General features: G+C 32.1%; 2 protein-coding genes across 3 annotated transcripts in view; one reads left to right on the forward strand and one right to left on the reverse strand.

The window, feature by feature from the left end:
- ZC2HC1A (zinc finger C2HC-type containing 1A) overlaps positions 1–14,775 on the forward strand; it is a 52,893-nt gene that overhangs the window by 24,888 nt on the left and 13,230 nt on the right. The window contains exons 6-8 of one of the 2 annotated variants that reach the window (XM_058699905.1): positions 4,243–4,342; positions 4,982–5,081; positions 13,943–14,059. In XM_058699905.1, coding sequence (XP_058555888.1) covers positions 4,243–4,342; positions 4,982–5,081; positions 13,943–14,059 — 317 coding nt within the window. The remainder of the gene's footprint in view (positions 1–4,242; positions 4,343–4,981; positions 5,082–13,942; positions 14,060–14,775) is intronic. The other variant, XM_058699903.1, reaches the window with a different exon arrangement.
- Positions 1–14,775, reverse strand: part of IL7 (interleukin 7) — a 96,035-nt gene that overhangs the window by 4,583 nt on the left and 76,677 nt on the right. The gene's annotated exons all lie outside the window — the stretch shown is intronic.

The following is a 14,775-nucleotide window of genomic DNA, read 5'->3' on the forward strand; positions in this document are numbered from 1 at the left end:
GTATTTAGGCATTTACACTCAATATAATTATTGATGTCTGTGGTGAAGTAGTCCATGTTGCTGTCTGTTTTCTATTTTTGTCTTTTTAAAAATATTTTTTAAAGTTTATTTATTTATTTGGCAAGAGAGAGACAGAGAGTGCCAGCAGGGGAGGGACAGAAAGAGAGCAGGGGGAGAGAGAATCCCAAGCAGGCTCCATGCCCTCAGTTCAAAGCCTGTTACAAGGCTCAGAACCAGAAAGTGTGAGATCATTACCTGAGCCAAAACCGAGTCAGATGCTTAACCCACGGAGCCACCCAGGTGCCCCCCCCCCCTTTATTAAATTTTTCTGGTACTTCTTTCTTGCCTCTTTTGTCTTAGTGAAAGACGTTTTATTTTCCCTATTGGTTTTTAAGCTATAAATCATCATATTTTTTTAAAATGGTTACTCTGGGAATAACAAAATGCATCTTTAACTTATCCATATCTGTGGATATTTCCATATATCTCTTACCAGTCTTAATTTATTGTTATATGTATGTAACTCTATAGCCTTATAAACCCATCAATATTCCTGATATGTGCTGTATTACAGTGTTCTACTTACACCTTTAAAAGTCATCTGTCTTTTAAAGAAATTAGGAGAATAAAGTAAATATATAGTCATTTATATACATATACACACATGAATATTTATGCATACATGCATATACTTTTTTTTCTTCTGCTGCCGCCTCATATACATTTTGTATTTAACTTACGTACTACTTACTCATATATTATCATTTTCAGATTTCTTCTTGTAATCTTAGTCACCATATAATGTCATTTTCTTTCAACCTGAAGAAGCTTCTTGAGCCTTCCAAGAGTGCAGATATACTAGAAGGCAATTTTCTGGTTTTGGATATCTGAAAAAATGCCCGATTTTGCCTTCATTTCTTTGTTGAGATTCTCTGTGTATTCATTCACTATTACCATATTTTCCTTTAATTCTTGTGTATGTATTCCTTTACTTTTTGAACGTATTTGTAAGTAAATGTTTTGAAGGTCTTTTAAACTTCTAAATCTAATACACCTGTGCCCATTTAGGTCCATTTTTGTTGACTGTTTTTGCCAAATAAATATGGGTCATGCTTTTCTCTTTCCTTTTCCCTTTTCTTTCATTGCCGCCCCCTTTCCCTTCCCTGTTCCTTTCCCTTTCCTGCAGTTAAACCTAGAATACACAGTTACCAGTTTTCTAGAATTACTTTTGGATGGTTTCCAGTTTCTTAGCATCTTATTTTTTTAAGATACTTTTTAAAAAACTATTATCTATAGGAGAGTTAAACATATGTTTTACGCCCCCACCATTGAGTTTGTAATCTGTTATTATATTTTTAATTTGATTGTTTGATTTGTATTTGATTATTTTTCTAATTTCCTATGTTATTTTGATTATTTCCAGTTCCCTCTCTGTATTTCAGAATTGTCTTTTATTTAAGTGTAGTAAACATAATTGTTTTCTATTATGTATATAATTGTGATATCATTTGATTTTTATGGATATGTTCTTGCTTTTTTTCATTTATGATTTCTTATATCATTATGTACATAATTATTATTGATCATTTGGTGCTTATTGTCCTTAAATTATTCATGGGAATTATTCATGTGAAGAGACTTTTTATTTGTTTCTCCCAGGTATCTAAGAGTACTGCCACTGTGAAGGCACTTTTAAATTATTGGCTTTAGTTTGCCTGACCACCTAGTAATGCAGATTTATACAGCAAATCCATGTGATGGCCAGACTTGTTATAATCTCAAATGATGTTGGCCTACCACTTTATTTTTTTCTTTCTGTCATTCTGTGCTTATAAAGTGTTTTTTTTATACTTTTCTGAGCATTTTTACTTTTTAGTTGAAAGGTCAATCCAAATAGTGCCTTCTACTATGTTATTAAAAATGAATGCCCTCTATGTTCTTTAAGCTCTTTCCAATTTCAAGAAAAAGTCTTTGTAAACATAAATATTTCACTAAGGAAATTTATTAGATTTGTGATCATATAAAAACACATGAAATAATAAACTAACAAATGCATATTTAATGAATGAGAAAAATATGTATTAAATATAACTATAAAAATAATGTGATTTTGGGCTTTTTATGTTTTGTTTTTCTGATGACTGAAATGGATTTGTATAAAATGGTTGATAGCTAGAGTCATCCCGAAAACCTTTATTATACCAGTAGAATTTCAGCTAGCCGTAGAATAAAGGGAATACAGCTCAGTAAGGAAGGAGTCAGATTATCTAGGTCAGGGGAACAGCAAGTTACTGAGAGGCAGGCGAATATGGTTTAAACGTGCATTCAGAGTGGTATGAGGATTCAGTAAAGAAACAAACCTGACTAGTTCTGGTCAAAAGTAAAAGGAAATATTATAGGAGATAGATGAGATTAGTCTATGTTCTGGATATCTCAGGAAACCTTGACAAAAAAATTGGGTAAAATAGGAGGCCTAATATAGAGAGGGGAAAAACAGAGCACCTTTTGAAATAAATTTATTTTCTAGTTGTACACCATTAAGTTGATTTCTAATATGTGCATAAAAATATTTACTCCTCAGTATGTAATAGTACCAGAGCTCTTCCCACCCGTGCCCAGCCTAAAGATTTGACTTCTCTATATGTAATATGCTGTACCAGTTCCCTTTGTCTATGCTAATTGTTTTGTTATTTTTTTTGGTAGCTCACAGAATATGAGTGGCTCACCAGTCCTGTTTCTTAATCCAGTTTTACTGAGCCTATTTTTAGTAGACATGCCTCATATGTTAACAGGTCTTTGTTAGGGCTTGTTTTCCATATTGTTGTTAGCTTTAAAATCTTTCCTAATGCCTTCATTGGTATTTTAGTGGGAGAGACCAATACTAATCAGATGCCCTTTTAAATACTGGAAACACCTCTTGGGTTTTGAGAGAAACCGTATCTTTATATGGCTTATCTCCAAAGGATCCTAGTCATTTGTTCATTTGAAAGTTATTGAAGGTTTTCTAGGTGTCAAGTGCTTAAAAAAGTTTAATCTCTTGCATAGTAGTGCCAGATGTGCATGGAATGTGTGTGTGTGGGGAGGGGGGAGAGAGACCCTTTTATCAAGATTTATTTTCATTAAAAGGTCACATACTAAATTTTAATGGGTGTAATGTTTGACTTTAAAATTTATGTTTAGCTAGCAATTTTTAGTAGTAGTGCTTCTTAACTTTTATACTGATTATTGGTTATAAATTATGATTTGATTTTTGAAAATTAGGTTTAAAACCAGTTTTCACATGAAGTCCTAAGCAGTCTAAATATGTGTTGGGCTAAATCTCAAGTATAGTAAGCACTTTATAGTTGAAGGGCTAGAACTGAATGGCATGAGTCTTAATTCCTGTTCTGTGATTATGTTGGAGTGTTACTGTGGGAAAGTTCATTTCATTATATTGGAGCAGGTGATCAATAAGAGACTTTATTTTTATTTTTATTTTATTTTATTTTTGAATTTTTTTTAATGTTTTATTCATTTTCTGAGAGAGAGAGAGAGAGAGAGCAGGGAAGGGGCAGAGAGAGAGAGGGAGACACAGAACCCAAAGCAGGCTCCACGGCCTAAAATTAATGATATCTCCCTAGAGAGTGGAGAAAAAATAAATACTCTATCTTTTCTCAACCTGTATTCTATTCATCTAATATCTGGTGAGTATAGTGAAGCCAAAATTAGCTCTTTCTTTTTGCATTCAGGAAATCCATAAGGCAGCTATTGTTAAAACTTGTCCAAACTTATTTGTAATCTTATGAATTATTATCAGTAGAAAATATGGCTGGATTATGTATGTGAAATATAAAACCATGCTCAGGAATATGTAAAAATTTTGACTTTTAAATCTGCACTACTAAGTGAGCATCATTGGGTGTTTCTTTTTCTATTAATATTTGTTTGGCATTTAAAATCTTAACATTGAAGAAATTTTTTCCATTTGACCTTTTTTTCCCCTGTGAACTGAGTAAAGCTGTTCTTAGTTTATTTTAGCAGTGCAATATCTGAGCCAAACTTTTAGTATGCTAGTTTTGAGAGCAAATGTATTTTGGGAAACCTCTCTCTGAGATGATGTATTTTAATCTGTACTCTCTCAATTTGAGTAATTCAGTACCTAATAAAAAATTGCTCATTTCAGGGTATGGGAGCTTTTGAAATGCTAGTTTACAATCCATAATCAAAAAGTGATGTTGATAAAATATTTTTTCATTATTTTAGTATAAGCCGCCTGCACTTAAAAAGTCAAATTCTCCTGGAACTGCACCATCAGGATCTTCACGATTACCACAACCAAGTGGCACTAGCAAAACTGTTGTAGGTAATGAGCTCCATAAAATAATTTGACTTTTTTTTTTGGGGGGGGGGTAGAGATGGAAATTAAGAGAGTGTTCTGTTTTGGATTATTAAAATAGATTTATAATTTGGAAGAGATGTGGAGGATAAGTAATTCTTTGTGGGTAAAAATAAAGTAATTTTCAATAACTTCTACTTAGGATATTTTATAGTACTTTTTTTCCCCACCTTAAATGTCTGTCCTTGATATTTTTACTGATAACATAACCTGTCAGAGTCAACCTGTCTGATCAACCAAGTTCTTTTCTTGATTTTTTAACCACAGTATTTTCCACTCATTTCTATATGTACTGCTCTAAACTTGACAGTTGTCCTAAAAGACACATTTAATGGTTTGAAGAAGATATTGATTAACTGAAGTGTACCTTTATTTATACATAAATTGTAATAAAGGAATATGGAAATTTTAAACGAAGGATGTTATATGTTGTTCTCTGGAAATTTCATTAAAAAAAAAACCATTTTCTTAGTTGATAACTTGTTTTGATTTATTGCCACAAAGATTCATTGTGACTAAAGCATCATTTTCCTTGTCAGATTCTCTGTTTTATGTGATTTTTCTCTTTCACTCTGTTGTTAAAACTAATACCTTTTTTATTACAAGGTGTGCCTTCAGGTAAAGCGTCCTCAGTTAGCAGCTCTTTGGGAAGCAAACTTCAGACCTTATCTCCCTCCCATAAAGGGATAGCAGCTCCTCATGTAGGGTAAGTCAGTTTGAATTTAATTGATTAGTGATATGTGTGTGTGTGTATGTGGATATATATATATACATGTATACATATGTGTATGTATATGTGTACGTGTGTGTGTATGTATGTATGTATGTAAGTGATGCCAAAGTTTTATGTTTAGATAATTGGCCTTTTTATTAACCTTGATTTTCTTTCTAAATTTCATTTGTCTTTTAATATATTGCTGTTCAGGGGCACATACACTACTGTTCAGTGTCTAAATTAGGATTACCATTTTGCAAAAAAATCTAGTAGCATGTATCAAGAGCCCAAAACACATTCATATATTCAGTTGAATAATTTTACTTCTGGGAATCTAGTCTAAGGAAATCATTTGAAATACAGAAGATTTTTGTAATAACCATTTTTTATTAAAAATTATGTATCAGGCACTGTGCTAGACATTTTTCACATATTTTTATTAAAACCACCCCACCATCATAGGATGAGGGGATCGGAGAAGCAAAGTAATTTGCTTGAAGCCACACAGCTATTAAGAGTTGGAAGCAGGATACCAATTGGAGTCTCTTTGGCTGTAAACATTAGTTTCTTTTCATATGGTTTTATTACAACGTAAAAAAAATAAAATCAAACCACCTAAGTTTCTAGCTTTTGTTTGAATAGAAAATTATGAAAATCTACACAGGGATATTATACCACCATAAACTGTATATAAATTTGAAGGAGATGATTCTATTATTATAGGAGAGGAATGTAGGATATAAACTCCATGTATACTGTGATAGAAGCTATAAAAATGCATGTAGACAAAATATGCTGAAATATTAACAGTGGATGATTATTTTCTATTTAGTAGACTTGTTAAATACTTTTTCTCTTTCTACAGTCTTATATACATGGGTTTTAAGAAAGTAGTATAATTAAGCTTTCCACAATTATTTTATGTTAATGTGGGAAAATTTTGTTTGTAACACCACAGATTTTAAACATCCTCCTATCTCAGTAGAAACTCTTTTTCTCTCATTTTGATAAATCAGAAAATTAAGGGTTACCACGTGATCATTAGAATGAGAGCTTATGGGGCAGCTGGGTGGCTCAGTTCGTGAATTCTCCGACTTTGGCTCAGGTCATGATCTCACAGTTCATGAGTTCGATCCCCACGTTGAGCTCTGTGCTGACAGCTCAGAGCCTGGACCCTGCTTCAGATTCTGTGTCTTTCTCTCTACCCCTGCCTGCCTCGCTCACATTCTGTTTCCCTCTCTCTCTCTCAAAAATAAATAAACATTAAAAAATTTCAAAAAAAATAAGAATGAGAGCTTATGTCTATACAGATACTAATAAAGTTGATTTAGAAAATATAACACACATATTTTCAGATATGGGTTCATTTTTGTTTTTAATGTAGGAAATATATAGAGAGTTATCTATAAAGTAAGAGTAACTATCTCCCTCCAACTCCCTAATTTGGACTACATAGAAAGTACAAAATCTAAATTAAGTTAATGTAAGTATCATTATAGAAAAAGAAAAAGTCAGCTAACAAGATCTGATTAGTTACATGTTTTTTTTCTTTTTATTGTGCTTCCATAAAGAAGACACAGGCTATCCTTAAGAAAGAGACAGGTTATCAGTAGAACAGGTGGTTAAAAAGTAGGAAGTTTGGTTGTAAAAAACGATTTTATGATATTTTTTTTAGTTTCTCTATTGAGTTGACTCAGATAATTTTTAATTAAAGTGTAGACAGTAATATATGCATTTTAACTTTTACAAAGCTTTTTTTACCATATCACAGAACTGCCTTCCATGTTGTGTTATAGTTTCATTTACAGTTGTTCATGAATTAAAAGCTCATATTTTTTTAGTGCCTTTCCTCTCCTACTAGTAATTTTATCTGTTGGCAATATTAAGTTGTCCTGACACCCTACCCTGTATTCTTAATAGGGCATGTTAATGAAAAGGGTGTAATGAAAAGGGGCACTGACTTTGGATTAGAAAGTTAGGCTTCTAGATCCTACTTTGCCACTGAATAGCCATATAACTTTGTGCATATCTCCTCTGTGTCACTCAACTGATCTAAGAAACTCTGATCAACATTTATATAATCCTGAGGAGAAAATTTGTTTTTACTAACAATTAGCAAAGACTTTGAGCACAGTAATTTTATAAATTATGCACTACTTACAATGCCATGAAGATTTAAAATTTCTGGTTGTCTCACATGGTATTAAACTGTCAAACATAACTGTGTAAATGTCAATTGTCCATTTTATATATAGTCCTTACATGTTAGAAGAATGTTTCCAACTACTGCCAGAGAGCTTTGGTGTTTGCTTGTGGCTACTATGTTACCATATTAACTGGAACGTTACTATATTACTATATTAAGTAGAACCATTCATTGCTACCTGTTTAGTGTCAGAGTTCATTTTTTTTTGAATTATTGAGTGTATTGTTATTTATTGATTATGTTGATTTATACTTTTCCTTTGCTAGATCGTAAGCTCTCTGGCTAAAGCTCATGTGTCTGTCTGTCTTGCTTACAAATGTAACTATAAAATGTAGTTTAATGCCTGGCATAGAGACACGTAATAAATTTTTGGTGAATGAATGAAACAAAAAATGAAATAATAAATTAAATCCCTTATTTGTTAACCTATTGGCACAGCATAGAACCATGGTCCTGATAGTGGTAGGATATTACTTGAAGTTTGTATGGCAATCATTATTTCCATTGACAAAGATGATTCAGGATTGAGTAAAGGTAGAATTAAGACATTTGGTTAGCTACGATGTTCAAGAAATTGAGCACCTTCTGAGGTTAATGAAACAATCATTTCCGTAGTTTGGGATTGTTTAAATAATGCCTTGTGTATATAATCTTGATTGCTACCAGCTTTAATCATGTATAACAGTGATGTGTAATATTTAGTGGATATTGGACTCATACTACAGAAAAATTTTATCTTGGAAAAATTCTCATATATTTGGTAATTAACTTCTAGATAATCTGTGGGTCAGCTGATTTTATCAGATTTTTTTTAAAGCAAAAACTATTCTCAATGGAAAAATGTTCCTTTATTGTAAAAGATGATTATCTTTAATCCCAGGGAATTTTAGAAGTATGATGAAATGCAAAGCTTTTAAATAAATACTGCCACATTTGAATTGTGTCACAGAATGTACAGTCATGCCTTGAGGTTTGTGTTTTCATAGTGGCTAATTACCAGCTTAAGTGGATATTTTAGCCGATAATTTTCAATAGGTGAAATACCAAATATCAAAGACTTAACTTCTTTTCAGTTACTATGAAAAACAGACATTTACTTTGGAGATTTTGGAGATAGGCTGTTATACATGTAGTGAAACTAGAGCAATGGAATGCATTTAAGGAGCATTTTTTAATAAATTGAATTTGGTTTCCTTTACTTTATATTGATAAAAGTAAGAAACCGATATCTAAATTTTAAGTACATTTTTGTAGAAGTGGAAATAGGCCTTTCTCGTAAGCCAAACTTTTGATATGTGTGAATTGATTTTGTGTGGAACACTGTAAATTTTTATGAATTTCATTGTCATTTATTACTGATCTAGAAATGCCTTAAAAAGCCAGAATTGCAGAGTTTGGCTTCTTATATGGACAACAGTGATTGAGGCTATTGGTTTAGGGAAACTAACTTTGCCCTATGTATAGGATTTGATGAGTTTAGGGTCAAAAATAGAAGTATAACACACTTAAAAACTTGGAGTGCCTCAGAACATCATAACTTTGGGAGTCTACACAGACACAAAATACAACCGGTAATTTTTTTCCCAATATTCTTTAAGAAGCCACCTTTTTATTATACCTACTCTGCTTGCTATAGTGTTAAAAGACTGAGTGTTTTACATATTTCCTGAGTAATTTGCTCTCATGGTATCAACAATAAACAAGGACCTTCTCAAGGTTAATATTTATTTCAAATTAAAACGTATTTCAGTAGGTTGGTATCATTGCCAAATATTTCTTAAGATGGGAATTCATACTCAGCTATGAATATTATGAAAAATTGCAAAAGTATTATTCCTTTTTAGGTACACTCCTTATAATTGTGGCAGTTGTATGCAACTACAGATAGTAATTTTAAATTAAAAAGTCCTGGTCAAAATTACAGTTTAGTATCTATAGAAATGTATTATTATTAGCTTGGCAAAAAGTAACGTATACTTGTCTGGGATTATAAGTAATGTAGTGATACCCATCGTAACCCTTTCATATATGGTAAAACTTTAAAAATCATCACTGAGATCTGCTTTTCATTTACATTTTCAAAATCTTAAAATACTGGCATCCTCTCATATATGGAGTTTTTATATTTTAGATCAGGTAGTCTTCTTGAACTATGGCCTGAGAGCCAAATCTTGCCCATAACTGTTTTGTTGGAACATGGCCACACCATGTATTATGTATTGTATTGTCTGTGGCTACTTTCATGCTACAGTAGTGCAGATAGTATTTGTGACAAAGATAGCATAGCCCATAAGGCCTAGAATACTTACTGGTTGGCCCTTCATAGGAAAAGTTTGCCATTCTGTATTTTAGAATAAGTGAATTATCATAGGGATTAGACACTTATAATTTGAAAGTGTGGATTTTAAGGATTCTTTATTCCCAAAGTTAGAACTTTTTTTTTTTTTTTTTTTTTTCGGTCATGTGGAATATCTGGAAACTTTGACCATTGATTAGAGGTCCATGGAACCAAAAGATTTTTTAACTTTTACTAACCTAGCACATTTGTGTGCTTGTATTGAAAGAACAGTGAGAAATTGAAAATATACTTTCATGTTGACTCTGATGAAATCTAAGTGCCAATTTAAGGGCATATCCTTGAATTTCATGTGGGATTGAAACCGTATGTTATGTGTATCAGGTTGCTTAGTCTGCACTAGATGTATGCTATGTGTGTGTGCTTAGTTGACTTCAAAATATCATCTTCTGCTTTCTTTAGCAGTAGCAAGACTATTTCTACTGCTGAATGGATTAGTTTATTTCTGCCTTAATTTCTTTTAGCCCTTGGGTATATAATTGACATCACCAGTTGGAACCTTTAAAAGAAAAATAGCATAGAAGCACTCTAAAAACATTGATACTGATAGTTCCGTAATGGATTAGTATCAGATTGAAATTATATTGCTCAAACTTTGTGAATAATCTAAAAATACCTAATAGATAATTTGTTTTACTTTCCCCAGATTTATTCTCAAAGTAACCCCGGGTGTATAAATTCAGTGTTAACATCAATAAAGGTGAATTGTTTTCATAGCTTTGAACATCTAATGCCCCTGAGGTCAGAACAAAACATTAAATAGACACAGGCTTCCAGGTTCCTAAACTCATTTTATTTGCTTCCTTAAGTCATTTGCTGATGATTTGCACAACCAAGAAAGATAAAGAGAAGAAACTTCAACCAAAGAGCAATCTGCTGGGGTGAACCCTTTAAATTCCTTTTGAAAACATGTTACTACTTTTGCAAAGATTTTAATTTATTTCCAAATATCCCTTCATCTTGTTGCTGCTTTGACTTATCTTTAGTGCTGTTGGAAGTTGAAAAACAGAATGAAGGGATTTGATATAAAAAGAAATGTGAGTAGAGAAGTGTTCATGCTCAGTAAAATAAATACACAGATGGTACACGAGAAATCATCTGTTATATCTTATGATCTGGGTTAGTTTAGGGAAAGATTTAACTATTTGAAAGGTCTTCTTTCATAAATTAATAATTTTTAAATTTACATAATAGCCTCAATGTCGATTTTTTTTAAAGGTTTATTTATATTTAGAGAGAGGGAGAGAGAGAATCCCAAGCAGGCTCGATGTTGTCAGCACAGAGCCCGGCACTGGCCTTAACTCATGAACCATGAGATCATGACCTGAACCGAACTCAAGAGTCAGATGCTTAACCAACTGAGCGACCCAGGTGCCCCCCAGTGTTGATTATTATTGCATGGCTAAAAAATATATGTAATCGAGAGTTTATATATAAAAATATATTTAATATATAAAATTTACATATAAATAAATTTATAAAAATACTGTAGTTTATAAAGTAAGTACATTATATATAAATTTTTATGTGTGGTATGTATATAATCTTGATTACATTATGGAGATTTATAAATTTTGTTTTTGTTTGCTTATACCTTGATAACATAGCATAACAATAGCAAGTTATACAAGAGCATAAGTTTAAGTGAACTGAGTTTAGGAATAACATTTGCTGGGGCACCTGGGTGGCTCAGTTGGATAAGTGTCCAACTCTTGATTTTGCCTCCGGTCATGATCTGACAGTTCATAGGATCAAGCCCCGTGTCAGGCTTTGCACTGACAGTGCAGAGTGTGCTTGGGATTTTCTCCCTCCCTCTCTCTCTGCCTCTCCCCTGTGTTCTCTTTCTTTCTCTCTCTCACTCTCTCCCCCAAAATAAATAAATAAACTTAAAAAAAAGAATTGCATTTACTGACATTCAGCTGAAGTAATACTTGAATTGTGTCTGTGTGTGTATATGTATATACATAAACATATACATAGGTAGATAGGTCAACTGAGTTAAAATTTATGACACAGGTATATGGGCCACGAAACAAATCCTTATTGGAAACTGACATTCAATTAGATTTTCAAAATCTGAAAATACTGGTTAATTCTCATATATGAAAAATTTATAATACATTAGATAATTACCTTTAGATTTTATTAGATTTTATACATCTCCTTTATCAAATTGAACTTTGTTGTGTCATATGTCAGATTTGAATAGTTCTTAACCTATTAGAAAAATTTGTTTTAAAAATGTAGTTTAAAATTTTCTAAATCTTAATTTCAGTAATTTCTGAGAAAGAAAATAAGATCTTTCATTCTTTATTCCGAAGACACAGATATCTTTTGTAAAATAACCACTATTTGTAACACTAAAGTTTTGATACTTGTTAAGCAGTTCAAAGAAAAATCTGATTTTTACTAAGTTTTTACTGACATTTACTAAATAGTAAAATTAATAATCTTTTACAGATGAAACCTAATTTTAATCTCAAACATTTTAGAAATTATGTAAAATATATATATTTAATGAAGGTATTTTTTAAGAAGTTTTTTGAGTATAGTTGACTCATAGTGTCACATTAGTTTCAGGTGTACAACATAGTGATTCAACTTCTCTATATGTTAGGCTGTGCTCACCACAGATGTAGCTACCATCTGTCACCATTCAACACAATATTGACTATATTCCTGAAGCTGTGCCTTTTATTCTTGTGACTTATTCATTCCATAACTGGAAGCCTGTATCTCCCACTCCCCTTCACCCATTTGCCCTTTTTCCCACCTCCAACCCCCCTGGCAACCATCAGTTCTTCTCTGTATTTATAGATTTGATTCTGCTCTTTGTGTGTTTATTCATTTGATTTTTAGATTCCACATATGAGTAAAATCATATGGTATTTTTCTTAGTGTGACTTACTTCATTTAGCATAATGCACTCTCTAGGTCCATCTGTGTTGTCTCAAATGGTGCAGGCTTATCCTTTTTATGGCTAGGTAATATTCCTATGTGCACGTGTGTGTGCGTGTGTGTGTGTGTGTGTGTGTGTGTGTACCCCACATCTTATTGAAGGCATTTTTTAAAAAACTTTAGAGTGTTTTAAATATTGTGATGTAAACACCTAATATAAGCACCACCACCTGCAAAGCATTAATACCAACTTTCACAACGAAATATCTGCTATGTATAGGATACTGAAAAAAACATTAAAATGTATAAAATGTGTCCCTCTATAGAGACCCTTATAATCAAGAGCAATGAACGGATTCTTTTTAGACACTAAATTCTGTACAAACAAGATCAGTTTTGTTTCATTTACCAGGATATCCCCAGAATGTAGCATAGTGCCTGATACATAGTAGGTGCTCAGGATTTGTAGAGTCAGTGAGTAAATGGAAGATTAAGTGGAGTAAACAAGCATCTTTTAAAGAGTATCCTTTTTAAGTCAATGAGCAGTGATGTGTTATTCAGTAGTCACTTTCCTATTTTAATTTTTCCTGCTCCCTACCATGAATGGATATTGGTTGGTGATAGTATGTAGGATTTAATTATTTGGTTGATGTAAAACAATGACATTTCAACAAACCTGCAGTCTTCCATATTTTCCTCCAGATGGAGCTCCTTTATACTTTTGGTTAAAAAAAAATAGGAAACTTCAGATGACATGGCCACTTAACATTTCTACATGTGATATTTCAGAATTGCCATCCATTTTTTTTCCCACTATATTATGCTTTACCTTTCTCTGTATAAATTTTAGAAATAATCATTCTTTGTTAGAAAGTCAGGGGTAAAGATATATATAATTTATTTGATTCCTTTATATTTGGAATTTTAAAATGCAGAGGAAATTATAAAATAATAAAGAAGAAAAAACAACTTACTATGAAATCAGGAAACGTGGAAATTAGATTATTTGTGAACTCCATAAGAACAAACATCGAATCAGTCTTATTTACCAGAATAATAACTTTTCTAGCTCTACAAGTTTTATTTGAATGGCCATTGTCCTTCTTAACTTGCTTTATTGATTCCATTGCCCTGCTATATAAAAATGTGGCATTTTTTGGATGTTCCTCAAAATTGGCAGGGTGGTCTGCCTCGTCAGAATTTCCTATCTAATAGTAGACTTTGTATGAACTGAGGATTCTTTTTTGATAGTCCTTACCCTGGCAGTCTGATAATTTAGAGCTTGGTGGGTAGATTTCTGATGAATAAGAATAATGTTAAAAATATTTTCTTAATATAAAGAAACAAACAGTAGCAATCTCCTTATGGGTACACCTTTATATATTTTAATAGTAAGATGGACAAGTTAGGCCCTCCACTTCGAACTGGAAGACATGTGCAAAGGTTGTATGACAGTGATACAAAATCAGACAGTGCCATCAAAAGACATGAGTTATTACCCATTTACAAGTAAGTATTTGTAACTCAGTTTGGTTAATCTTTTTCAGATATTTCCTTAAAGGCTTTATGTAATTGAATATTATAAACTTATACATTCCTATACTTAAAAAATCTTTCTTTAATCATTTGTAAGCCTAGAAGTGCTAAGTAATCTTCTAGGATTTAAAACACTGATGTTAGATGAGCATTTCTGTTGTTCTACATAAAGCTGGTTTTAGCATACATTTGTTTACATTAAATTTTAACTTTTAGAGGATTGAAATAGCCACCTTCAATAATTGTTATTTTTATGAAACTTTCTTTTAGGAGCAATATTTTTAAAAAGAAGAGAATAGGGGATATTATGCCCTACATAATATGTAATATTCCTGTATTATTTTTTAGTTAGATAATGAATTATTATAAAAAGGCAGAAAAAAGATTTTAGAAAACATTTGGTCCAGGAATTCTCATCCTTTTGGTTACATGGTTACAAATAACATATGAAACTGGGAAAGGATAAGACACTGCCAGGTACACTCCCCTCTCTATACTGGCCTAGAAAGCGGAGAAGAGTGGCAAGTGCCGATGGCAGTCATCTTGGAACTCTTCCACATAAGTCTTCAGGGTTTTCTAGTTTGGGCTCCAACTCCCAAGTCTAGCCCTCTCATTTTAAAATGATGAAATTAGAATCTGATAAATTACTTATTAAAGTTGAAATGTGTATTATTCATAGAATTCACTTA

This window comes from Neofelis nebulosa, chromosome 14, assembly GCF_028018385.1.
Source record: "Neofelis nebulosa isolate mNeoNeb1 chromosome 14, mNeoNeb1.pri, whole genome shotgun sequence".
Lineage (NCBI taxonomy): Eukaryota > Metazoa > Chordata > Mammalia > Carnivora > Felidae > Neofelis > Neofelis nebulosa.